Source organism: Sciurus carolinensis, chromosome 4 (assembly GCF_902686445.1).
Source record: "Sciurus carolinensis chromosome 4, mSciCar1.2, whole genome shotgun sequence".
Lineage (NCBI taxonomy): Eukaryota > Metazoa > Chordata > Mammalia > Rodentia > Sciuridae > Sciurus > Sciurus carolinensis.
The window spans coordinates 101,475,174-101,499,843 of record NC_062216.1 but is presented as its reverse complement, the minus strand read 5'-3'; the positions used below and the strand labels follow the sequence as shown (position 1 = coordinate 101,499,843).

Here is a 24,670-nt window from a genome sequence, read left to right as displayed (position 1 = left end):
GATCACTTCTTCTATTTCTTTACTTGAAATTGATCTATTTAAATTGTGTATGTCCTCCTGGTTCAGTTTAGGTAATTCATATGTCTCTAGAAATCTATTGATGTCTTCGAGATTTTCTATTTTGTTGGAGTATAGATTTTCAAAATAACTTCTAATTATGTTTTGTATTTCAATCGTGTCTGTCGTGATATTTCCTTGTTCATTCTGAATTTTAGTAATTTGAGTTTTCTCTCTCCTTCTCTTTGTTAGTGTGGCTAAGGGTTTATCAATTTTGATTATTTTTTCAAAGAACCAACTTTTATTTTGTCAATTTTTTTATTGTTTCTTTTGTTTAAATTTCCGTGATTTCAGCTCTGATTTTAACTATTTACTGTATTCTACTGCTTTTGGTGTTAATCTGTTCTTCATTTTCTAGAGCTTTGAGCTGAACATTCCATAGTTTCATTTGTCACTAATTCTACAACATTGTCCCTGGTTATCTTTCCTTAACCTCATTTTCACACTCTGGGGTTTACAGACCTTGAATTGGATCCATCACAATCCCAGAGGAGACTCCGCCTTACCTGCCGGGCTTCCAGAGCTAGTGGACCCAGGGCCTGATGCTCCAGGTGTGCTCTCCCTGGCAGCTCCTGAAGTTGTGCTAACAGACTCTCCTGTTGTACCTGATAAAAAGAGTAGCAGCAATTGCAATATATGCTAGTTCTTCTGGAGGGAAAGATTTGAGATTCAAAAAATGTATCAGTCTTTTTGTATAGTTTCACCATTTATCTAATAGCCTATCTATTTAGATATTTGTACCATCTAATAGGCACTAAAGTGCACATCTGACTTACCTGAGTTCTTTTGACCTGCAGTTCCAGTGTTGGGTTCCTTAAGTGTGCTGTCTTCTTCCCCTCCAGGTATGGGTGTAGTAGGGCCTCCTGTTCCTACTGATAAAAAATAGCATTTCAAAAATGGTTTGACTTCATGAAAATCCTTCGGTCAAGTAACATTATTCTTCCCATTTATTGATTTGGATAAGTGTTGGGACCCAAGTCACCAGATGATTAACACCAATCAAGGAGGCACATTCAAGCACTCTATTCCAACTTTACATTCTACGTGGCGCTTCTCAAATGATCTGTGGAAACAGACCAATTTGTATCATTTCTAATCTATGGTAGATGAATGCTTTGAAAAATGCAATATGTAAATTCAGATTTAAAAAAAAAGATCAGACAATATATAAGACTTTATTCAACAATAAAAGATGATTATGTTAAAACACTATGTTCCAAATGCTTACTCTCTGTTTCACTTCTTACCACATCAAGGACCATTAATAAACAGTCTGGGACCTAAACAAACATCTGTGCACCAAACTTTGAGTAGCCCTGTTTTCAAATACCTTACTGTTTGATAACAAAAAGAGATCACTAAATAAGATGTCCTTATTACCCAAGTAATTCTGAGTCCAAATTTTCTGAATATAAACAAAATGGTCAACACTTTAAATTTCAATAAGCTTACTGATCCAATTGGAGTTACCAAGTTTCTTTATTTTTCTGCTGTGGATAAACTATATCATTTAACCCAGTAATTTCAATGTAAACAACAACTTATTCAAAACACTTTGTGTCATAAATTTTAAATCAAAACAATGAATAATCAAAAATAATATAGGAGAAACACAATCATGCCATAGATTCATCAATAAATTCATAAGAAGTCCTACACACACAAGACAAATGTCTCAATGCTATATCAAGTTTTATCTAAGACATTAATTTTAAAAAAATTCACAATAGCTAGATCGTCGAACAAACCTAGATTCCCTTCAACAGATGAATGGATAAAGAAACTATTCTATATATACACTAAGGAATATTATTCAACCATAAAGAAGAATAATATTATGGCATTTGCAAATAAATGGATGGAATTGGAGAATATCATGCTAAGTGAAATAAGCCAATCCCAAAAAACCAAAGGCCAAATGTTTTTCCTGATAAGTGGATGATTATATATAATGGGGGTGGGGGGTGAGGAGTGAGAGAAGAATGGAGGAACTTTATATTATGTAGAAGGAAATGAGAGGGAGGGGAAATAATGATATATAATGTTGTAAAGATCAATTGTATTACAAACAATACACTTGAGCTTAAATCAGACATTTTAATGGGCCATAGAATTATATCATTAATGTTTTATGTAACTGAAAATACTGTTGAATATTTCCCAAAGTCATGGAATTGACATGTGTAATTCTTAAATTTTGCAATTTATCTGAGGCTATACTCAGAGGAGAGTTATGACTGTGGTGAACATCAATGGCTGCATAAATATTAGATTTGTCACATATGTTTGTTTTACCTGCTCTAAAGCTGTGTCAGTTGTACATCCCCTATGGATTCCTAAAGTTTTACCAGGTAGCACTCTCATTGACCTTGATGAAGGTTGATAAAAATTGAAACATCAGGCTAAAAACTACATGGGGGGGGTGCCAACTATCAGAGAGTGGGAGCATGTAACTGTAACATGATATGATTTAAGGAAATAACTTATTGAAAGGTTAAAATTAAATTTTAATTATATGTGAAGAATAATCACCTAAGTCTGGTATTTGATTTGGAAAAATATTGTCTGAGCAGCATGGCCTGAAACCAGATTCTTGACTGGGACCAGTATAATTGCTCTGAACTGGGCTTACCTGATGTGGCCCCAAGACTGGGGGAGCTGGGGCTCAGTCCTGCTGTGGTGCCTGCACTTCCAGATGTGGAGGTGGTGAGAACTGAAGTTCCAGTAGCACCTGAGATAAACATCGAAGGAGCTTCTCACCTTAAATCTACTTGGACTTTATTACCAATGGGTGATCTAACTGTGCATTCACACCTAATAATTAAAATTTCAACAAATGCATCCAGTGACATAGTACCCAGAATTGCCTATGGTTTTGTGTTTTAAGGTTTTCTTAAATGTTTCAAATTAGTTGCATTTTCTTTAGAAAGACATCTTTCTTCTTCTGATGGGGTCAACTAGGTCTTCATAGATTCATCTCGGCTACTTTGTTTCAAAACAGGACAAAAATCAGGACCTCTGAACTCATGCTCTACTCACTTAAGTTCCCTTCGGGTGATGTCACTTCATTGCTTGAGGCTCTGGTTGTTCTGCCAGTTGTGGTTCCAGTAGTACCTTTCAAAAGAAACAAGTACAATATAAAAATCTTTGTCAATTAATATATATCATGCTAATCTGTTTTTAAGCTTTCTTTTTTTGTATATACTTCTCTATTTCTGTTCCAATAATTCCAAATTCAAACATAAAATCTGTACGACTTAGAATCCTTTAGTGAGATTAATTATATTTGCTTGCAATTAGGATAGCTTATTGTCTAATTTTTTAATATTCACTTATTTGAACTAGTGGTTCTGACCTAATGCTGAACATTAGAACCAATTGAGGTGTTAAAATATATGTATATATGAAATTTCCCCCAAGGTTCCATGTTCAGTGGGTCTATGATGGAAAATTTTCTGAAGTCAAATCTTATTTTTAGCCATCATAGCAAACCACATCTTCACTATAGACTCAAAGCATAGAAGCTCCAGGTCAGGAATCCCACAACCATTATGGACCACAGTTACATGTAGGGAACCTCACTATTGTATGATACTATAGAAAGACCATCTAATCCAGATGACACACTGCTACATGAGAAATGCTTGGTCAAGTATTTTGACTTCACATTCTTCATTCTCTACTTCCTCTTTCTACTCTCCACAACATTGCATTGAAAAGAACTGGGACACACTTCCACACTCTATTTTACTATCATAAAAGCATGAACTACTCCCTCTACCTTACCTGACTTGCTGCTAGCAGAGGTTGTGGCTATTCTAACTGAGTCTCCATGGCTGGCACTGGTGGGGCCTGTAGAAACTCCTGTGGTTCCTAGAGCCAAAAACAGGTGCATGAGGTTAGGGAATGCATATTATTTCTGCAAACCCTTTGAAGAACTGAGACACTCCAGATTTAGAAAACAATATCAAGACTTTTGTTTAACTAGTACAGAACGTGCTGATCAATTTTCAAAGTATCTTTCCTTTTTCTTTATATACATGTTTCTATTTCTGTTTCAGTAATTCAGAATTTGAACCTACTTAGAAAATGAAGGAAAAGATCCTCATAATTTCCTTAGTCCAACAATGTAATCCCAGTTAGGGCCTGATTTTATAGACCTGAATCTCCTGCAGGAGGGCATGGATCATACCTGCTGATCCTTCACATCCAACCTGGTGGAACTTACCTGAATCTGTGGCTCCAGTGCCTGCTTCTCCAGGGGTGCTACCACCTGGAGCTTCAGGGGTTACTCCTGATGATGCTCTAGGTGTACCTGATGGTTATCAGGAAAAAAGAAAAGATGTCAGCTTAAGAAACTCAAAGGAGAGACTTATACACATTTTCTGGAATATGCTTTAAAATAACTGATTTACCCTAGAAAATTCACTGGCATCTTAACATTCTTTCTCAGGGTAAATAAGGTAAATCAGATAATTCTGGTACTGTACTGATTCAATAAAGATATTTGTTGTTAAAAATATAGTAATTGTACCAAAAAACCATGACTAAACATTGATATCCTTTCCTTTATATACTAGAACTGCCTTATGATCCAGTTTTGTCTCCTTTCCCCTCTTTTTTTTTTGTAAAATATTCTTTTTTTTTAATTGTAAACAAATGGGATATATGACCTTTCCCCTCTTGATTGCTATCTTACTTATTCCTTGTCTTCTGCACCTACATGGTAGATAATTTTACCATTTCCCACTTGGCACTGGGTGAGATAAGTCATATTTCCCTATTATTTCAGCATATTCCACAGTGAGACTCTAAAATTTATTAAGAACAGAACTCATACTTGATATATTCATGCTCTTCTGGAGAGTTGGCATCACCTCAACCATAATGGTCAGATTCCTCAGGAAACCCTGCCTCTGACTACGTTTTGGTCAAACAACTCTCATGTCTACTGCCTGGATTTCATGTTGCTTATGTTCCCTCAGTACCTGTTCTTCCAGAAGTGTTCTCGGCAGCAGAGACAGTGGTGGCTGCCTCAGCTCCTCCTCTGGTTGCTAAAGGGAAGAAGAATGGTGCTTAGTGTACAGAGAGCTAGGAAGAAAACATTCTTTGAAGGAAACTTCATAGTTTTAGTTTTGACATTATTTCCCTCAATGTTCTCCATGGTTCTGTTCATCTCATTCTCACATTTGGGGAGCTTACACACTTGTATTGGACCCCAGCACGAGCCCCTAAGAAGTGTCTCTCATACCTGCTGGGCTTCCAGCACTGGTGGACCCAGTGCCTGATGGTCCAGATGTACTGCCCCTGCCTGATCCTGAGGTCACTCCCAGGGACGTGCCTGTACCTGATGTACCTGATAAACACAGTAGCAGTGCTTGAAACATATGCTAGCTCCTCTGAAGGAGGACATTGGGAGATCAAAGCAAAATTTTGATCTTTCTGGACATTTGCAGGATGTGTCCAACAGTCTACGTGCTTTGATATTTGTATGCATTTCATAGGTACAAAGTGCACATCCTGACCTACCTAAGGTTCCTTGGCTTGTAGCTCCAGGGTTGGGTTTGCTGGGTGTGCTGCCCTCCTCCCCAGTAGGTGTTGGTGTAGTAGGGTTTCTTGTTCCTCCTGATTTAAAAAAAAAAAAGCATTTCAAATTTCTTTATGCATAAATCGAATCTTTTAACCTCATAAACATCCTCTGAAAGTGACTACATTATTCTTCTAGTTTATCAACAATGGTTAAGTGATGTGCTCTAGTGGTCCAGTTGGGAACCAGAAAATCAGGAGAGCCAAACTTCAGTCCCCTATCCCTAATTTTATCCTGTAACCTGTGCTGCTCAACAGATCTGTGAAAACAGGTCAATTTTTATCATTCTAATCTATCCTAGAGGCATTGTTTAAAAATGCTATAAATAAACACTGATACAAAATCTAAGTAAATAAGATCATGTAACATACAAACTTTATTCGACAGTTAAAGACTTTTACATTAAATGCTCTGTTTCCAAATGCTTGCTCCCTGTTTCTCTTCTTATCACAATATGTGTTATTAACAAACACTCCATGAGCCACACACTCATAGACAAAACGTTGAATAGCCCTGTTCAGTCTGATAACTGGAAAAGATCACTGAATGAGATATCCTTATTGCCCTAGTAATTCAGATTCAGACTTTAGGAATATAAACAAAATGGTCAACACTTTAAATTTCTCTTAAGTTTACTGATTCAGTTAGCATTACCCAGTTTGTGTATTTTCCTTCTATGTATAAACCACATCATTTAAACCAGTAATTTCAATGTAAACTACAGTTTACTTAAAAGACTGTCATTAATTTTAAATCAAAACAACAACTAATCACGTGCATGAACTGCACAAAGTCTTGGAACTGACTTGTATACCTCTTACATTGGCCCCTTTGTTTGAGGCTCTACTCAGAGTAGTTAGCATGGCAGTGAAACAGATGTTTGTTGCAATATTGTGTTTGACTCATATCTTTGTTTCACCTGATTGGAAGCTGTGTCACTTAGACATCCCTACAAGTTCTTAAAGATATACCTAGTGACTTCTAGTTGTCCCTGATGACGGTTGAAAAAAAAATGATACAACTATCAAAAACAAAAACAAAATAAAACCTGCATGAGGTCTGCCAACAATCAGTGGAAGCAAGTAAATGTGAGTTGATATGGTACAAGGAAGCATCTTATTGAAAAGCTAATGATATTAAATTTTAATCTTATATGAAGAACAATCACCTAAGTCTGGTATTTGATTTGGAAAAATATTGTCTGAGCAGCATGGCCTGAAACCAGTTTCATGGCTGGGACCAGTATAATTGCTCTGAACTGGGCTTACCTGATGTGGCCCCAAGACTGGGGGAGCTTGGACTCAGTCCTGCTGTGGTGCCTGCACTTCCAGACATGGAGGTGGTGAGAACTGAAGTTCCAGTAGCACCTGAGATAAACATCGAAGGAACTTCTCACCTTAAATCTACTTGGACTTTATTACCAATGGGTGATCTAACTGTGCATTCACACCTAATAGTTAAAATTTCAACAAATGCATCCAGTGACATAGTACCCAGAATTGCCTATGGTTTTGTGTTTTAAGGTTTTCTCAAATGTTTTGGATTAGTTATTGCATTTTTTTAAAAAAAGACATATTTCTTCATCTCAAATTGTGTCAGCTAGTTCTTTGAAGATTCACCTCAACCTCTTTGCTTCAAAACAGGACAAAAGTCAAAACGTCTGAACTCATACTCTACTCACGTGTGTTCCCTTCAGGGGATGTCACTTCATTGCTTGAGGCTCTGGTTGTTGTGTCAATTGATGATCCAGGAGTACCTTCAAAACAAACAATTCATAATATATTGATCATACACATAATGGTGCACCCTGCTTTCAAAATATCTCATTTATTTTTGGATACTTCCCCATTTCTTTTCAATCTCTCAAAAAATTCATCATAAAATCTTTTACAGCTAGAATCCTTTAGTAAAGCTAATCATATTTCTTGCAAATCAGTTTTCTTTCTATCTACTTTTTAAATGTTCACAAATTAAACCTTGTGGTTCTGAACTAAGCTGTATATTGAAACAATAGAGGCTTAAAATATACACATGTGTGGGTCTTTTTTTCAAATTTCCACATTCAATGTGTTTAGAAGTAAAAATGTTAAAATTTTCAGTGGTCATTGGTCATTCTAATTGTGAGTCAACACACTAAACCATGTTCTCACTGTAGACTCACCAGGAGTGTGAGATCAGGAGTTCTGCAACTACTATGACTTATAGGCACAAGCAGGGATTCTCACAATTTCAAGGCCGTATAGAAAGACCATTTAATCCAGCCTGTTCACAACAACCTGATAAACTATTGGTCAAGAACTGGCCTCCCATTCTTCTTTCTCCTACTACCTCTTTCTCCTCCACCACATTCCATAGAAAAGAACTAGCACACACTTACACACTCCATTTTACACCTGCAAATTCATGAACTTCTCCCTCTAACTTACCTGCTTTGCTGCTAACAGAGGCTGTGGATGATCTAACTGAGTCTCCATGGATGGCAGTGGTGGAGCCTGCAGACACTCCTGTGGTCCCTAGAGCCAAAAACATTATATGGAGTTTGAAGAATGAATATTATTCCTGCAAACCCTATAAATAATTTAGAGTCTTCAGATTTAGAAAATGAAAGAAAAGATCCTCATAAACTCTCCTAGGAGAGCAATCTAATTCAAGTTAGGACCTAAGTCCACAGACCTGAATCTGCTGCGGGAGGACATGGATCATAACTGCTGATCCTTCACCTCTGACCTGGTGGAACCCACCTGAATCTGTGGCTCCAGTGCCTGCTTCTCCAGAGGTGCTGCCACCTTGAGCTTCAGGGGTTGCTCCAGATGATACTCCAGGTGTACCTGATGGTTATCAGGAAAAAAGAAAAGAAGTCAGCCTTAGAAAACCAAAAGAGGAACTTCTTATACAAATGATCTGGAATATACTTTAAAATAACAGATAGATTTATCCTATAAAATTCACTGGCATCTTACATTCTTTCTCAGGGTAAATAAGATAAATCAGATAATTCTGAAAATGTACTGATTCAATTAAGACATTTATTTTTTAAAATATTATAATCATGCCAAAAAATAATGATTAAAATTTTATATCCTTTTCTTTGTATACTAGAACTATTTAATGATCCAGTTTGCATCTAAAATTTCTTAATTGCTACCTTACATATTCCTTGTCTTCTAAACCTACATGGCAGATAATTTTACCATTTCCCACTTGGCACTGGGTGAGATAAGTCATATTTCCCTATTATTTCAGCATATTCCACAGTGAGACTCTAAAATTTATTAAGAACAGAACTCTTACTTGATATATTCATGCTCTTCTGGAGAGTTGGCATCACCTCAACCATAATGGTCAGATTCCCCAGGAAACCCTGCCTCTGACTACGTTTTGGTCAAACAACTCTCATGTCTACTGCCTGGATTTCATGTTGCTTATGTTCCCTCAGTACCTGTTCTTCCAGAAGTGTTCTCGGCAGCAGAGACAGTGGTGGCTGCCTCAGCTCCTCCTCTGGTTGCTAAAGGGAAGAAGAATGGTGCTTAGTGTACAGAGAGCTAGGAAGAAAACATTCTTTGAAGGAAACTTCATAGTTTTAGTTTTGACATTATTTCCCTCAATGTTCTCCATGGTTCTGTTCATCTCATTCTCACATTTGGGGAGCTTACACACTTGTATTGGACCCCAGCACGAGCCCCTAAGAAGTGTCCCTCATACCTGCTGGGCTTCCAGCACTGGTGGACCCAGTGCCTGATGGTCCAGATGTACTGCCCCTGCCTGATCCTGAGGTCACTCCCAGGGACGTGCCTGTACCTGATGTACCTGAAAAACACAGTAGCAGTGCTTGAAACATATGCTAGCTCCTCTGAAGGAGGACATTGGGAGATCAAGGCAAAATTTTGATCTTTCTGGACATTTGCAGGATGTGTCCAACAGTCTACAGCTTTGATATTTGTATGCACTTCATAGGTACAAAGTGCACATCCTGACCTACCTAAGGTTCCTTGGCTTGTAGCTCCAGGGTTGGGTTTGCTGGGTGTGCTGCCCTCCTCCCCAGTAGGTGTTGGTGTAGTAGGGTTTCTTGTTCCTCCTGCTTTTAAAAAAAGCATTTCAAATTTCCTTATGCATAAATCGAATCTTTTAACCTCATAAACATACTCTGAAAGAGGCATCATTATTCTTCTCATTTATCCAATGTGATTAAGTAATGTGCTCTAGTCTCCCAGGTGTAGGTTGAAAAAATCAAAGAATCATTCTCCAGCCCTTTACTCCTGATTTTACTCTAACCAATGTTTTTATGCAATCTGTGGTAATTGACTGATTTGTTGTTTTTCAATCTGTGTTAGAGGCATTCTTTTTGAGATCCCATAATATTAATATCAAGTAATATTAAAATTTAATACTTTGTAATATTAAAATTTACATTTACAAGGTCATATAATATATAAGCCTTTATTCAACAGCTAAATGATTACTGTGACACAATACTACATCTCCAAATGTTTGCCCTTGGTTTCAGTTCTCATCACATCACAAAACCTGAGCAAACACTTGGAGCCCCACTTTTGTGCACCAAACTTTGAGTAGCCCTTTTGCAAATCATTGTACTTTCTGTGTGATAACCTAGAGATTACTCCTTGAGATCTCATTATTACCCAAGTATTTTTTATTCAAATTTTTGTGAATGTAAACTAATTTGTCCACTCTAAATTTCAGTAATTTTACAGATCTAATTGGACATAACCAGTTTTTTAAAAACATCCCTGCAGTATATAAATTATGTATTTTAATCCAGTAACAATATAAAATGCAGTGTATTTAGAACATAATTTAATTCATGAAATTTAAATCAAAACAATAGCTTTGCAAAAATACATAGAGGAACAACAAAACAATGGTGTAGTTTAGTAAATAAATGCATAAGGAATATGCCGGTGCACCTATGAAAAAAAGGTGCCTCTTAATGGTAATAACAGTTTGATTTACCTTAAAAGCCATAAGAACTATTAAAGCATTTTAAATAGAGTAGACAGAAGTTGATACTTGAGATTTGGGAATGTCATTCTGACATGGCATTGACAAGGGAGTGGAAACTGGGAAGGAAATTGGAAAACAGTAGAAACTGTAAAGAAGTGCTTCTCCAAATGAACATTGATACCCAAAATACTTTTTAACACAGTCTGCTGAACTCTACCTCAATACTTTCTAATTCTAGGTTGGTGGATCCATAAATTGCACTTTTAACAAGTTTCCACAGAATTCTAATGCTGCTGGACCAGGAACCACACAGTAAGTATCATGGTGTTAGAGAAAGAAGGTAAGCTAGGTGGGGGACTGCAAGGCCTGGTGGAAAGGGTTTAACACTTGATTAAAACACAGGAAAATGGAATGCAAGGAAAAGACACTTGAAGGTCTTTAAGAAGTTTTTACCAACATTAGAGACATTTGTAAAATTTAGTTGTGTCTGTTTTCAATCTAAAATATCTATGCTTAAATACTGTTAGTAATATTGTATTCTTCAACCTAACAATGATAGGATTTAATCAAGGATGCACAAGCATATTTTCCTTGGTTTTTGTTAGGTGTGTGCTCTTTTACACACAGGTCACAGAACTGGGGAGCCAGTTTATGTCCAAGAGGCTTCCCAATCCATGTTTGAACCAGGCTTTACAAACTTGAGAACTTTTGTTATTTTTTTCATCTCATGAAAATAACAACAAATAAAATCAATGGTGTTAAGGTTGACTAAATTAAAAAGAAAATATTTGAAAGTAAATCAGACAATTTAATGGGCCATAAAACTATATCACTAATGCTTCATGTAACTGCAAATACTAGCTGTTGGACATTTCCCAAAGTCATAGAATTGGCCAACTTATCTAAGGCTCTCTTCAGAGAAGAGTTATTGCTGAGGTGAAACATAAATGACTGTATGGAATATAGGATCTGCCTCACAGCTTTGTTTCACCTGCTTGGAAGCTGTGCCATTTGTAAGTCTCCTGATGGTTCCTAAAGTTATACCTGGTGACCTTCCAGTTTTTTCCTGATAAGATGGAAAATACTGAAAAACCTGTCTAAAAAAACTGCATGGGAGCTGCCAGCTATCAGATAGTAGGAACATGGAAGTGTAACATGATATTATTTAAGAAAACAACTTGTTGAAAGGTTAATGGTATTAAATTTTAATTATATATAAAAAGAACAATCACCTAAGTCTGGTAATTGATTTGGCAAAACATCTGAACATCATTGTCTGAAACCAGTTTCTTGGCTGGGGACAGTGTAATTGCTCTGAACTGGGCTTACCTGGTGTGACCCCAGGACTGGTGAAGCTGGTGCTCAGTTGGGCTGTGGTGCCTGCACTTCCAGCTGTGGAGTTGATGGGAGCTGAAGTTCCAGTAGTACCTGAGAAAAACCAAAGGAACTTCTCACCTACAGTCTACTTGGATTTTATTATCATTGAGTGATTCAACAGTCCTTTCACTTCTAATATGCAAAAATGGAATAAATGAATTCTGTAACTTATTACCCACAATTGCATATAACTACTATTATTTTCTTGAACATTTTGATTTACTTATTCCATTTTTTAATCAAAGATATCTTTCTGCTTCTTGAATTGGGTCAAATGGGTTTTCATACATTTATCTCAATTACTTTAAAATAAGCAGGATTCTCACTGATGACTCTTCATTTTGACCAAAGCCAAGATCTCTAACACCATCCTCTGCTCACCTGAGTGTGCTTCAGGTGATGTCACTTCATTGGTTTGGGCTCTGGTTGTTGTACCAACTGATGGTCCAGTAGTGCCTTTAAAATAAATAATAAATAATATCATGAACTTTGATAAAGTGGTATAGATCATGCTGCTCCCTACTTTCAAAATATCTTTCATGTATTTGTATATGTTTCTCCATTTATGTTTTAATTTTTATAAAAATGTATCATAGAAAATTTTATTACATAGAATCCATACATGAGGTAAATCACATTGCCTGTAAATGATATTGCTTAGTATCTGCTTCTTCAATGTTCACATATTTGAGCCCAGTTGTTCTGACCTAGGCTCTATATTGGTATCAACTGAGGTTTTATAATATATATATGCTTGTTCCCTTTTTTCAGGGTTCCACATTCAATTGGCCTGCTAAGGAAAAGTGTTAAAAATTTCTGTAGTCAGTTCTGATTTATAGCTAGTAAAACATGGCCCCACTCAAAAACCACAGCCTCAGAAGCTCCAGATCAGGGATTCTACAACTATTATGACACACAGGCAAAAGTAGTGATTCTCACAATTGTAATTCAGTATAGGAAGACCGTCTAATCCAGTCTGCACCTTGCAATCAGACAAAGGTTAAGAATTGGCCTCCCATACTTCTTTCTCCTACTACCTCTTTCTACTCAACCACACTCCACAGAAAAGAACTAGCACACACTTAGACACTCCATTTTATACCTGCAAATTCATGAACTTCTCCCTCTAACTTACCTGATTTGCTGCTAACAGAGGCTGTGGATGGTCTAGCTGAGTCCTCATTGCTGGCAGTGGTGGAGCCATCAGACACTCCTGTGGTCCCTGGAAATAAGACCAGGTGAATGAGGGGAAAGTAGATTATTCCTGAAAACCCTATAAATAATGGAGAATCTCCAGAATAAGAAAATGAAGAAAAGATCCTCATAGTCTTCCTAGGACAGAAATATAATTCCAATTCCAAGCCTAATTTTCAGACCTGCATCTACTACAGGAGGTCATGAATCATAGCTGCTGATAACATCACATTCAATTTGGTAGACCTCACCTGAACCTGTGACTTCAGTAACTGCTTGATGAGGGGTGCTGCCACCTTGAGCTTTCAGGGTTGCTCCAGATGATGCTCCAGGGGTACCTGATATTTATTGGGAGAAAAAAATGTCAGCTTAAGAAAAACTAATAGAAGGTCTTTTATGAATATATCTTGAAATAGGCTTTCTTGTCAAATACATTCATCTACCCTGTAATTCTCACTAATCTCTTAAATTTTTTGGCAAGATAAATCAGGTAATAATGCACTGACCCATTAACCTATTTGTCATTAACAAATATAATAACCATGGAGAAAAATTATTATTAAACATTGATATCTTGTCTCTGTTTTCTAGAATTTTCTTATGATTCAGTGTGCATCTTTCCCCCTTGATTGTTGTCTTACTTATTTCTTGTCTTCTATTGTCTGCATAGTTGTTAATTTCACCCCTCACAAATTGACTTGTGTGGGATCAGTTTTATTCCACATTTCATTAATTTCACAGTGACTCCAAAATATATTAAATACCACAGTCATCCTCATCAATGTATTTCTGAGATTTGGCATTATCTAAAAGATAATTGATTCTCCTGGAAACCTTGTCTCTGACTAACTTGAAGCACAAAGCTCATATGTCTACTCTGTATTTCACATTAGTTATCTCCCTTCAGTACCTGTTCTTCCAGATGTATTCTCAACAGCAGAGGCAGTGGTGGATGTGTCAGCTACCTCTCTCGTTGCTAATGAGAAGAAGAATGGTGCTTATTAATGTACAGAGAATCTAGGAAGAAAATACTCTTTGAAGGACACTTTGTAGTTGTATTATAATCATTAGTTCCTTCAATGTTCTCCATGGTTATCTTTTGAAATTGATCCCACTACAACACTCTAAGTAGGCTCTGTCTTACCTGCTGGGCTTCCAGCACTGGTGACCCCAGTACCTGATGTGCTTCCCCTGCCTGCTCCTGAGGTCACTTCCAGGGGCACTCCTGATGTACCTGATAAACACAATAGCAGTGTTTGCAACATATGCTAGTTCCTCTGAAGGGGACATTTGGAATATCCCAGACCTTATTTTAATCTTTCTGAACATTTTCATCATTTATCCAGCAGCCACATGTCCTGACATTTGTACTTTCTGTTTTTCACCGCAGTCCAGAGAATAGAAATTGGGATGTACTTACACTCTCCATTTTACATTTTACTCATGGGCTTCACTCTCATCTCTTACCTGATTTGCTGCTAGCCGAAGTTACAGAAAGTCTAGTTGAGTCTCCAGGACTGGCAGCAGTGGATGAAGCTGAAGAACCAGTGCATTGGGAGAAGGGGGAACATGTTATTTCTGCTCTTTGCATGGATATTTGGGAGCCCCCAGAATAAAGACAATGAAGGATATGATCCTTTCATCTTTCCTTAGTTCAGCCATATAATTCCATTAGGACCTGATTTTGGAGACCTGCATCTGCTGCAGGAGGGCATGGATGATAACTCCAGATGCATCACATCCAACCTGGTAGACCTCACCTGAACCTGTGGCTATAGTGCCTGATTCTTCGGGGGTGCTGCCTCCTCCAGCTTCTGGGGTTTCTCCAGATGATGCTCCAGGTGTACCTGATATTTACCAGGAGGAAAAAAGTCAGCTTAAGAAAACAATAAGGAGGGTCTTTATGAATAGGGACTGAAGTATCCTTTGATTTCTTTTAAAAGAATGGATGTATGTATCCTATTAATTTCATGTATATCTTAAGTCTTTCTCTGTGTAAATAAGGTAAATCAGCTAACTTTGATAATGCACTAACTTTGTTAAGCTACTCATTATCAATAAAATGCAACACTTATGTAGACAATTAATGGTTAAACATCCAAGTCCTTATCTCTTATTATTAGAATTGTCCAGTATTATGATTCAATTTGCAATTTTCCCCCTCTTCATTGCTGTGCTACTTATTCTTTGAAAACATGCTTCCCAGTCTTATTCTACTTTCCACAAAGTTTCTAACACAATGGTAGGTACACAACAAATATCTAATAGTCTATTTCTGATCTTCTGGATACTTGGCATCATATAAATAACAAAGATAAGCTCTCCAGGAAACGCTGTCTCTGACTAGGTTTTGAACAAACAGCTCTCGTGTCTACTGTCTGGCTTTCATAAGGCTTCTGCTCTTTGATTACTTGTTCTTGCAGACATGTTCTCACCTGCAGAGACAGTGACAGATGTATCTGTTCTTGTACTTGTTGCTAATAGGAAGAATGGTACTTAGTATACACAGAATCTAGGAAGAAAATACACTTTGAAGGACACTTCACAGTTTTATCAGTTCCTTCACTGTTCTCTATCACTAACTTTCCTTCATCTCATTCTCACTCAGGGATCCTGACAAAACGTGCAACAGAGCCACCATAAACTCCTAAGTAGTTTCCGTCTTACCTGCTGGGCTTCTGGCACTGATGGCTCCAGTACTTGATGGTCCAGTTGTGCTCCCCTGGCCTGCTCCTGAGGTCACTCTCAGGGACTCTCCTGTTGTACCTGATAAACACAGTAGAGGTGCTTGCAACATATGCTAGTTCCTCTGAAGGAGGAGATTGGAAGGCCCAAGACAAAATTTCAATCTTTTTGTACATTTTAATGATTTATCCAACAGCCTAAATTCTTTGATATTTGCAACCATTTCATAGACACTAAGTGCACATCCTGACTTACCTGAGTGCCCTGGGCTTGTAGATCCAGTGCTGGGTTCCCTGGGAGTGCTGCCCTCCTCTCCATTATGTGTTGTTGCACTTGGGCCTCTAGTTCCAACTGATAAAAAGCAGCATTTCAAATTGTCTTCTGCATAAATCAAATCTTTTAACTTCATAAACTTCCTTATATTTAAACTGATATTTCTCAACAGATGTGGCAAAAGACCCATTTGTATTATTTCCCATCTATGCTAGAGATTTTCTTTTAAAAATGTCCAATATCATGTACAATTACAATGTACTAATAAATATGTAAAAGTACTATGAAATAAATCCTGGTGTCAAATTTAAATAAAGAAGAGCATACAATATACAAGCCTTGTTGAGCAGTTAAAAGATGATGGTAAGTCATTTCTAAATGATTGATCTCTATTTTCACTTGGTCTGGGAATACACATTTGGGCACCAAACTTTGAGTAAACTGTTCCAGATCACCAGACTGTCTGATAACAAAAAGAGATCTCTTATTGAGATATCATTGTTACCAGGTAATTCTGATTCGGATTTTTTGAATATAAACTAAATGGTAAACATTCTAAAATTTAAATGTTTACTGATCAATGAGAATTACCCAGTTTATTTTTCTGCTATGAATAAATTATATCCTTTTAGTCCAGTATTTTTAAATTAAAAAGTTTATTCAAAAACTATTTAAATCATGCATTTTGAATTAAAACAAGAGTGAGGCAAAGAATTTGTGAATAATAGCATGAAAAAGAGGTCCTGTGCATATATAAGAAAAATGTCTCTTAATGGTATGTAAAGTTTTATCTTAAAAACAATCAGAAATATTTAAGTATTTTATAGTGCAGAAAACATTTGAAAACTGAGCGTTGGGAAAGTCATTCCGACATGACAATTGATTGAGTGTAAACTGGGAAGAAGGTTGGAAAAGAGTGGGAATTGTAGAGAAGTGCTTCTCCAATTTGAGTATTGATTCCCTAAAACACTTGTTAACTCAGTTGCTGGGCTCCACCCCAACACTGACTGCTTCTAGGCAGGTGGACTCAGAAATGTGCCCTTCTAACAGGATCCAACAAAATTTGAATGCTGCTAGTACAGAAACCACACTGTGAGCACCATGGTGTTAGAAGAGGAAGGTAAGTTAAGCAGAGACTGCAGGGACTGGGGAAAGGGTTTAAGACCTGAATAAAACACAGGCAACTTGTTAAAAGGCTAAAAATGTTAAATGGTAATTAAATATGAAAAACTATCTCCTAAGAATCATACTTGATTTGGAAAAATACTGAGCAACATTGCTGAAAATAGTTTCTTGGCTGCAGCTAGTAAAATTAGCTCTGAACTAGGCTCACCTGATGTGTCCCCAGGACTGGTAAAGCTGGGGCTCTGTTCTGCTGAGGTACCTGCATGTCCAGCTGTAGAGGTGACAGGAACTAATGTTCCAGTAGTACCTGAGAAAAATGTCAAAGAAACTTCTCACCTAAACTCTATCTGAACTTTGCTACTAGTGGGTGATCTAACTATCCAATCCCTACTAATATATAAAAATTGAATAAAAGAATTCAGACACTTAGTACCCAGAGTCGCCTATGATATTTGTTTTAAAGTTAATTTCTTGAAGGCTTTCTTCTACATTTTGCTTTTTTAAAAGACATCTTTCTGTAGGTTGAGTTGGGTCAGCTGGGTCTTCATACATTCATCTCAACTACTTTGCTTTAAAATAAGCAGGGTTCCCACAAATGACTCTTCATTTTAACCAAAGTCGGGATCTCTGAACTCATCCTTTACTCACCTGATTTCCCTTCAGGTGATGTCTCTTCATTGCTTTGGGCTCTGGTTGTTGCGCCAACTGATGGTCCAGTAGTACCTGCCAAACAACAAAAAATAATATCATAATCTTTGAATAAGTGATTCAGATCATACTGAATTCTGCTTTCAAATTGTCTCAATCTTTCATACATCCTTTTCAATCTCTGTTTCAATCACTAGAAAAATTCATCATAAATCTTGCATGACTTAGAATCCATATTGATTCTTGAAACTAACACTGCTTATTATCTACTTCTTTAATGCTCACAATGTTGAACCTAGTAATTCTAAACTAGGCGCACATTGGAACCAACTGTGGCTTTAAAATATATGCATGCATGGGCCTTTTTCCAGGCTTACACATTCAATGGGACTAGGAAGGAAAAATTGCAGTTTTGGGTAGTTAATTCTAATTTGTAGCCAGAATAGCAAACCATCATCCCACTCTAGACTTACAGTCTCAGAAGCTCCAGAGCAGGGGTCCTGCAACTATAAAGAACCATAAGCACATGCAGGCATTCTCAGAATTGCATAAGATCATAGAAAGACCATCTAATCCAGTGGGCACACTGCTACCTGATAAACTGTTGGTCATAAATTGAGCTCACTACCTCGAGTCACTTACTAAATTTTTCTGTTCTTAACCAGAGAATAGAATTTGAGACAAGCTTACACTCTCCATTTACATTTCACTCATGGACTTTTCCCTCATACTTACCTGATTTGTTGCTAGCAGAAGTTGAGGAAGGTCTAGTTGAGTGTCCAGGACTGGCAGTGGTGGAGGCAGCTTCAGACACTCCTAGAACAAAAATGAGTGCATTGTAGGGTAGAGTACACGTTATTCCTGCCCTTCATATGGGTATTTGGGTTTCTCAGAATAAAGAAAATGTAGGATCTTATCCTTTCATCTTTTCTCTGTTCAACAATGTAATCCCAGTTAGTGCCTGGTTTTACAGAACTGCATCTGCTGCAGAGGGGCATGAATGGGAGCTCCTGAGGTATCACATCCCACCTGGTGGACCTCACCTGAACCTGTAGCTCCAGTGCCTGCTTCTCCAGGGGTGCTGCCACCTCGAGCTTCAGGGGTTGCTCCAGATGTTGCCCCAGGTGTGCCTGATATTTATAGAAGAAAAATGTCTGCTAAAGAAAATCAAACTGAATGTCTTTGTGAATATAAACTGAAATATATTTTCTTTAACCTTTAAAAGAATGAATGTATCTATCCTGTAAACTTCACTGATATCATAAGATCTTGCTAAAGTTAAAATGATGTAAATTAGATAACTTGTGAACATATTTGATTAAGATATTTATAACTAATAAAATATAATAATACTGTTGATATTGCAAAGTGACACAAAATCACTGATGTCTTTGTGTCTGTTTACAAGAATTGTCTTATAATCCAAATTACAAAGTTTCCCTAATCACCTAATCCTGATAGTTTATTTGAAAATATATTGTCTAACCAGCATTGCATGATCAGTTAGTTGGCTACAACTAGTACAATTTGCTCTCAACTGGGCTTACCTGATGTGTCCCCAGGACTGGTGAAGCTGAGGCTCAGTCCTGCTGTGGTTCTTGAACCTCCAGCTGCAGAGGTGATGGGAACTGAAGTCACAGTAGAGCCTGAAAGAACATCATAGAAACTTCTCACCCACAGTCTACTTGAACTTTATTACCAAGGGGATCCAACAGTCCTTTCACTTCTAATACATAAAAGTTGAATAAATGCATACAGTGATTTATTATCCACAGTTGCATATGTTTGATTTTGTTCATATATTATTTTGTTAAATATGTTGGTTACTTATTATATTTTTCTTTATAAAGACATCTATTTGCATCTTGATTTGGGTCAACTGGGTCTTCATGCTTGTGTCTCAACTACTTTGCTTTAAAGTTAGCAGAGTTCCCATGAATAACTCTTCATTTTGACCAAAGCCAGGACACTGAAGGCCATCCTCTACTCACCTGAGTTCCCTTCAGGTGATGTCACTGCATTGCTTCGAGCTCTGGTTGTTATGCCAACAGATGGTCCAGTAGTACCTGTCAAACAAACATCAAATAATATCATGACCCTTGAAGAAGTTGTGCAGATGATGCAATGCTGCTCTCTACTTTCAAAACATCTTTTATTTATTTATTTATACTTTTCCATTTCTGTTATAATCTTTCCAAATATAGAACATAAAATCTTGTACAAATCAGCATCCTTCAGTGAAGTTAATTTTGCTTGCAGATAAGATTGTTTCTTAACTACTTCTTTAATGTTCATTTTTTGAACACAGTGGTTCTAATTTAGCCTGCGTATTGGAACCAACTGAGGCTTTAACATGCATTTCAGCATGGGTCTTTTATCAGGGTTACACATTCAATAGGTCTGTGAGGATAAAAATTCCAAAATTTTCTATAGTCAATTCTAGTTTATAGCCAGCATAACAATCATGGCCCATTCCACATCCACAATCTCAGAAGTTCCAGGGCAGAGTGCCTGTGACAAATAAGGCACATAAGCATATGCATGGACTATCATGATTGCACAAGATCATAGAAAGACCATATAATTGATTCCAATCACACCACTGCTACCTGCTGAACTGGTCAGGAATTGGGCTCACTATCTCAAGTCTCTTACTAGTTTTTTTTTTTTTTTCTTTTCTTCACCACACTCCAGAGAATAGAAATGGGAACATGCTCACATTCTCCACGTTATACCTGCAAGCTCGTGCACTTCTCTAACTTACTTGATTTGCTACTAGGAGAGATTGAGGAAGATGTAGCAGAATCCCCAAGGCTGGCAGTGGTGGAGCCTGTAGAGACTCCTGTGGTCCCTGGAAGCAAGAATGGATCATGGGTTTGTGGGGGGTGCATGTTATTACTACCACCCCCATGAGTATTTATGTGTCTCCAGAACAAAAATAAATGAAGGACATGATCCCTCATCTTTTCTAGGTTAGAAATCTAATCCCAGTAAGGGCCTGATTTTATAGGCATCTGCTTCAGGGGAGCAAGAATGGGAGCTCCTGCTTCACCACATCCAACTAAGTACTCTACCTGAGCCTGTGGTTCCAGTGACTGCTTCCTCAGTGGTACTGCGACCTTGAGTTCCAAGGGTTGTGCCAGATGACATTCCAGGTATACCTGATATTCAATAGGGAAAAAAATGTCAACTTAAAAAAATTTAAAGTCTTCTTATGAATATGTCCTGAAATAAGCCTTTTCTTAAAATTAATGAATATATTTGTACTGGAAATGTTGCTGATAGCTTGAGTTCTTTCTGAAGGTAAATTGAGGTAAATCAGGTAACTGATAATGTGCTGATCAACTAAGGTAATTGCATTTACTAAAATATAATAATCACATAGAAAATTTATGGTTAAACATTTAGATCCTTGTCTGTTTCCTAGATTTCTTAGATTCCAATTTTCAAGTTTTCCCCACTTGATTGCTGTCTTATTTATTCTTTGTCTTATTATCTGCAAGATTGTTCATTTTATACTTTCCCAAATGACATTGGGTGAGATCAGTTATATGCCCCAATTCTTTCATTATATTTCACAGTCATTCCCAAAATACATTAAATAGCACAGATTTTCTTATTGATTTCTATCTTTTAAGAGAGTTTTGACCAGGTTTTGAGCAAACTCTCAAGCTTACTACCTGGATCTCCTGCTGCTTATGCTCCCTCAGTACCTGTTCTTCCAGATGTGTTTTCACCAGCAGAGACAGTGCTGGCTGCATCACCTCCTGCTCTGGTTGCTAAGGGGAAGAAAAATGGTGCTTAGAGTACAGAGATAGGAAAAAAGCACTTTTGCAAGGACACTTTGTACTCTTATTCTAGTCATTAGGTCTTCAATGCTCCCCATGTCTATCCTTCCTTCTTCTCATTTTCACAATAAAGAATCTTAACAAAGCTTGGAACCCACCCAAAACAATCTCCAAGGGAGGTTTTGACTTACCTGCTGGACTTCCAGCACTGGTGGCCCCAGTGCCTGATGGTCCAGGTGTGCTCCCCCTGCCTACTCCTGAGGTCACTCCCAGGGACACTCCTGTTGTACCTGATAAACACAGTAGCAGTGCTTGCAACATATGCTAGCTCCTCTGAAGGGAGAATTTGGGAGATTCAGAACAAAATTTCAATCTTTTAATATCTTTATTTATACAACAGCCTACATGCTTCGGTATTTGTATGCTGTATGAGTATTTGGGTGTCTCCAAAATAAAAGAAAAAAAAAGAATATGATCCTTTCATCTTTCTTTAGTTCAGCAATATAATCCAGTTAGGAGTTGATTTTGCAGACCTGCATCTGCTGCAGGAGGGCACAGATAGAGGCTCCTGATGCATCACATCCAACCTGGTGGACTCACCTGAACCTGTGGCTCTACTCCCTGCTTCTCCAGGGGTGCTACCACCTCGACCTTCAGCAGTTGTTCCCGATGATGCCCTGGGTGTGCCTGATATTTATCAGAGAAAAAAGTCAGCTTAAAAAAACTTTTAAAAAGTATCCTCTTGATATGATCTGAAATAAACTTTTTCTTAAAAAGAATGGATGTATCTACATTATGAATTCTACAGATATATTAAGGTTTTCTTCAGGAAAATGAAGTAAATCAGCTAACACTGATAATGTACTGAATGGATTAAGAAACTCATTATGAATAAAATGTAAGAATCAAGACAATTTATGGTTTAACATCAAAGTCCTTTTCTCTTATTATTAGAATTGTCTTATGATCCAGTTTTCGATTTTCCCCTCATTACTGTGCTCCTTATCCTTTGAAAATGTATGCTTTCCAAGCTTTTCCTACTAACACATGGTAGTTTCTAATGCATGGTAGGTAGACAACAAATATCTAACAATGTATTTCTGATCTTCTAGATACTTGGAACCCTATAAAAACAATGATCAGATTCCCTGTAAACCCTGTCTATTAGAGCAAAAGCTCACATGTCTACAGCCTGCGTTTCATACGGCTTGTGCTCAATCAGTACCTGTCCTTCCAGAAGTGTTTTCACCAGCAGAAACAGTGGTGGCTGTATTAGTTGCCCCTCCTGTTGCTAATGGGAAGAAAATAGTGCTTATTGTACAAAAAGCTAGGAAGGAAAACATTTGCCAGCACATTCCATGATTGTATTCTAGTCACTAGTTCCTTCAATATTCTCCATTTTTTCCTTGATCTCATTTTCATATTCAGGTAACTTGACAAAACTTTCATTAAGCCCCACCACAATCCATAAGGAGGCTCTGTATTACCTGCAGGGCTTCCAGTGTTGGTGGCCCCAGTGCCTGATAGTCCTGATGTGCTGCCTATGCCTGCGTCTGAGGTCACTCCCAGGGATGATCCTGCTGTACCTGATAAACACAGTAGAACTGCTTATAACATATGCTAGTTCCGCTGAAGGAGATGATTGTGAGTGTAAGTGAAACTTTCAACCTTCTCGTACATTTCCATCATTTGTCCAACAGTCTAGATGCTTTCATATTTGAACCCATTTCATAGGCACTAAGTGTACATCCTAACTTACCTGAGTGCCCTGGGCTTGTAGCTCCAGTGCTGGGTTCCTCAGTTGTGCTGCCCTCCTCACCACTAACAGTTGTTGGACCTGGGCCTCCAGTTCCTACTGAAGAAAAACAGCATTTCAAATTGCCTGATGCATAAATCATATCTTTTAACCTCATAAATTTCCTGACACACTAACTGCTGCTTCACAACTGATGATGCAAAAAACAAATTTCCACTGTTTTCCACCTATGCTAGAGGCTTTCTTTTAAAATTATACAATATTTGGCATACCTACAAAAAATTTTAAAAATTAAATAAATTCATATCTTCTAAAATAAGGAAGATCATATATTATATAAGTCTTTATTTAGCAGTTAAAAGATTATAGAGTTAAAACACTACATGTACAAATGTTTATTGTGTTTCACTCAGTCTGGGAACACACATTTGGGCATCAACATATCAGTATCCTATTTCAGATCATGGGACTTACTGTGTGATGGCACAAAGAGATCACCTATTGAGATGTCACTGATAAGACATAAATATTCAGATTTTTGTGAATATACTAATTGGTCATCACTCGAATATTTGAATAGTCATTAATCCAATGGGAATTACTCAGTTTATTTTACTGCCATGTGTAAACTACATCATTTAACCTAGTATTTTTAAAGTTAAAAAAGTTTACTTTATTCAAAACACAATTTGTCATAATTTTAAAATCAAAACATCAGCTAAACAAAAGGTGTAGGCAAAACAAAAAGGCCCATGGATTTGATAATAGAATCATGGAGAGACATCCTATGCATACATGAGAAAAATGCCTCTTAATGGTATATAACAATTTGATGTATCTTAAAAACAATCATAAATACTTAAGTATTTTAAATGCTGCAGAAACTGGTTGAAATTTAGCTGTGGGAAGGTCATTCTGACATGACATTGATGCAATGTAAACTGGGAAGAAAGCAGAAGAAGAGTGGGAACTATGGAGAGATACTTCGCCATGTAAGCATCAATTCCCTAAAAAACTTGTTAAGACCATCTGATGGGCTCCACCCTCACACATTCTGATACTAGGTTGGTGTACCCAGAAATACACTCTTTTAATGGGATCCCACAGGATTATATGCTGCTGGTCCAGAAAACAGTGTGAGCACCTTAGTGTTGGAGGAAGTAGATAAGCTAGGTGGAGAAGTGCAAAGACTAGGGAAAGAATTTTAACCTTAATAAA

The 24,670-nt window shown here is 37.3% G+C and overlaps 1 protein-coding gene across 1 annotated transcript in view; it reads right to left on the bottom strand.

Moving 5' to 3' along the window:
* Positions 1-24,670, bottom strand: part of Muc19 (mucin 19, oligomeric) — a 149,048-nt gene that overhangs the window by 20,382 nt on the left and 103,996 nt on the right. The window contains exons 113-151 of the mRNA XM_047549752.1: positions 23,456-23,548; positions 23,184-23,282; positions 22,297-22,383; positions 21,888-21,986; positions 21,622-21,687; positions 20,983-21,069; positions 20,673-20,759; positions 19,900-19,974; positions 19,456-19,554; positions 18,952-19,038; positions 18,644-18,724; positions 17,909-17,983; positions 17,469-17,567; positions 16,118-16,213; positions 15,845-15,943; positions 14,938-15,024; positions 14,645-14,713; positions 14,322-14,411; positions 14,088-14,153; positions 13,429-13,515; positions 13,119-13,205; positions 12,365-12,439; positions 11,936-12,034; positions 9,624-9,719; positions 9,347-9,451; positions 9,084-9,149; positions 8,386-8,472; positions 8,071-8,157; positions 7,326-7,400; positions 6,913-7,011; positions 5,587-5,682; positions 5,309-5,413; positions 5,046-5,111; positions 4,286-4,372; positions 3,844-3,930; positions 3,097-3,171; positions 2,690-2,788; positions 834-926; positions 564-662 (exon numbers count right to left, since the gene is read on the bottom strand). Coding sequence (XP_047405708.1) covers positions 564-662; positions 834-926; positions 2,690-2,788; positions 3,097-3,171; positions 3,844-3,930; positions 4,286-4,372; positions 5,046-5,111; positions 5,309-5,413; positions 5,587-5,682; positions 6,913-7,011; positions 7,326-7,400; positions 8,071-8,157; positions 8,386-8,472; positions 9,084-9,149; positions 9,347-9,451; positions 9,624-9,719; positions 11,936-12,034; positions 12,365-12,439; positions 13,119-13,205; positions 13,429-13,515; positions 14,088-14,153; positions 14,322-14,411; positions 14,645-14,713; positions 14,938-15,024; positions 15,845-15,943; positions 16,118-16,213; positions 17,469-17,567; positions 17,909-17,983; positions 18,644-18,724; positions 18,952-19,038; positions 19,456-19,554; positions 19,900-19,974; positions 20,673-20,759; positions 20,983-21,069; positions 21,622-21,687; positions 21,888-21,986; positions 22,297-22,383; positions 23,184-23,282; positions 23,456-23,548 — 3,411 coding nt within the window. The remainder of the gene's footprint in view (positions 1-563; positions 663-833; positions 927-2,689; positions 2,789-3,096; positions 3,172-3,843; positions 3,931-4,285; positions 4,373-5,045; positions 5,112-5,308; positions 5,414-5,586; positions 5,683-6,912; positions 7,012-7,325; positions 7,401-8,070; positions 8,158-8,385; positions 8,473-9,083; positions 9,150-9,346; positions 9,452-9,623; positions 9,720-11,935; positions 12,035-12,364; positions 12,440-13,118; positions 13,206-13,428; positions 13,516-14,087; positions 14,154-14,321; positions 14,412-14,644; positions 14,714-14,937; positions 15,025-15,844; positions 15,944-16,117; positions 16,214-17,468; positions 17,568-17,908; positions 17,984-18,643; positions 18,725-18,951; positions 19,039-19,455; positions 19,555-19,899; positions 19,975-20,672; positions 20,760-20,982; positions 21,070-21,621; positions 21,688-21,887; positions 21,987-22,296; positions 22,384-23,183; positions 23,283-23,455; positions 23,549-24,670) is intronic.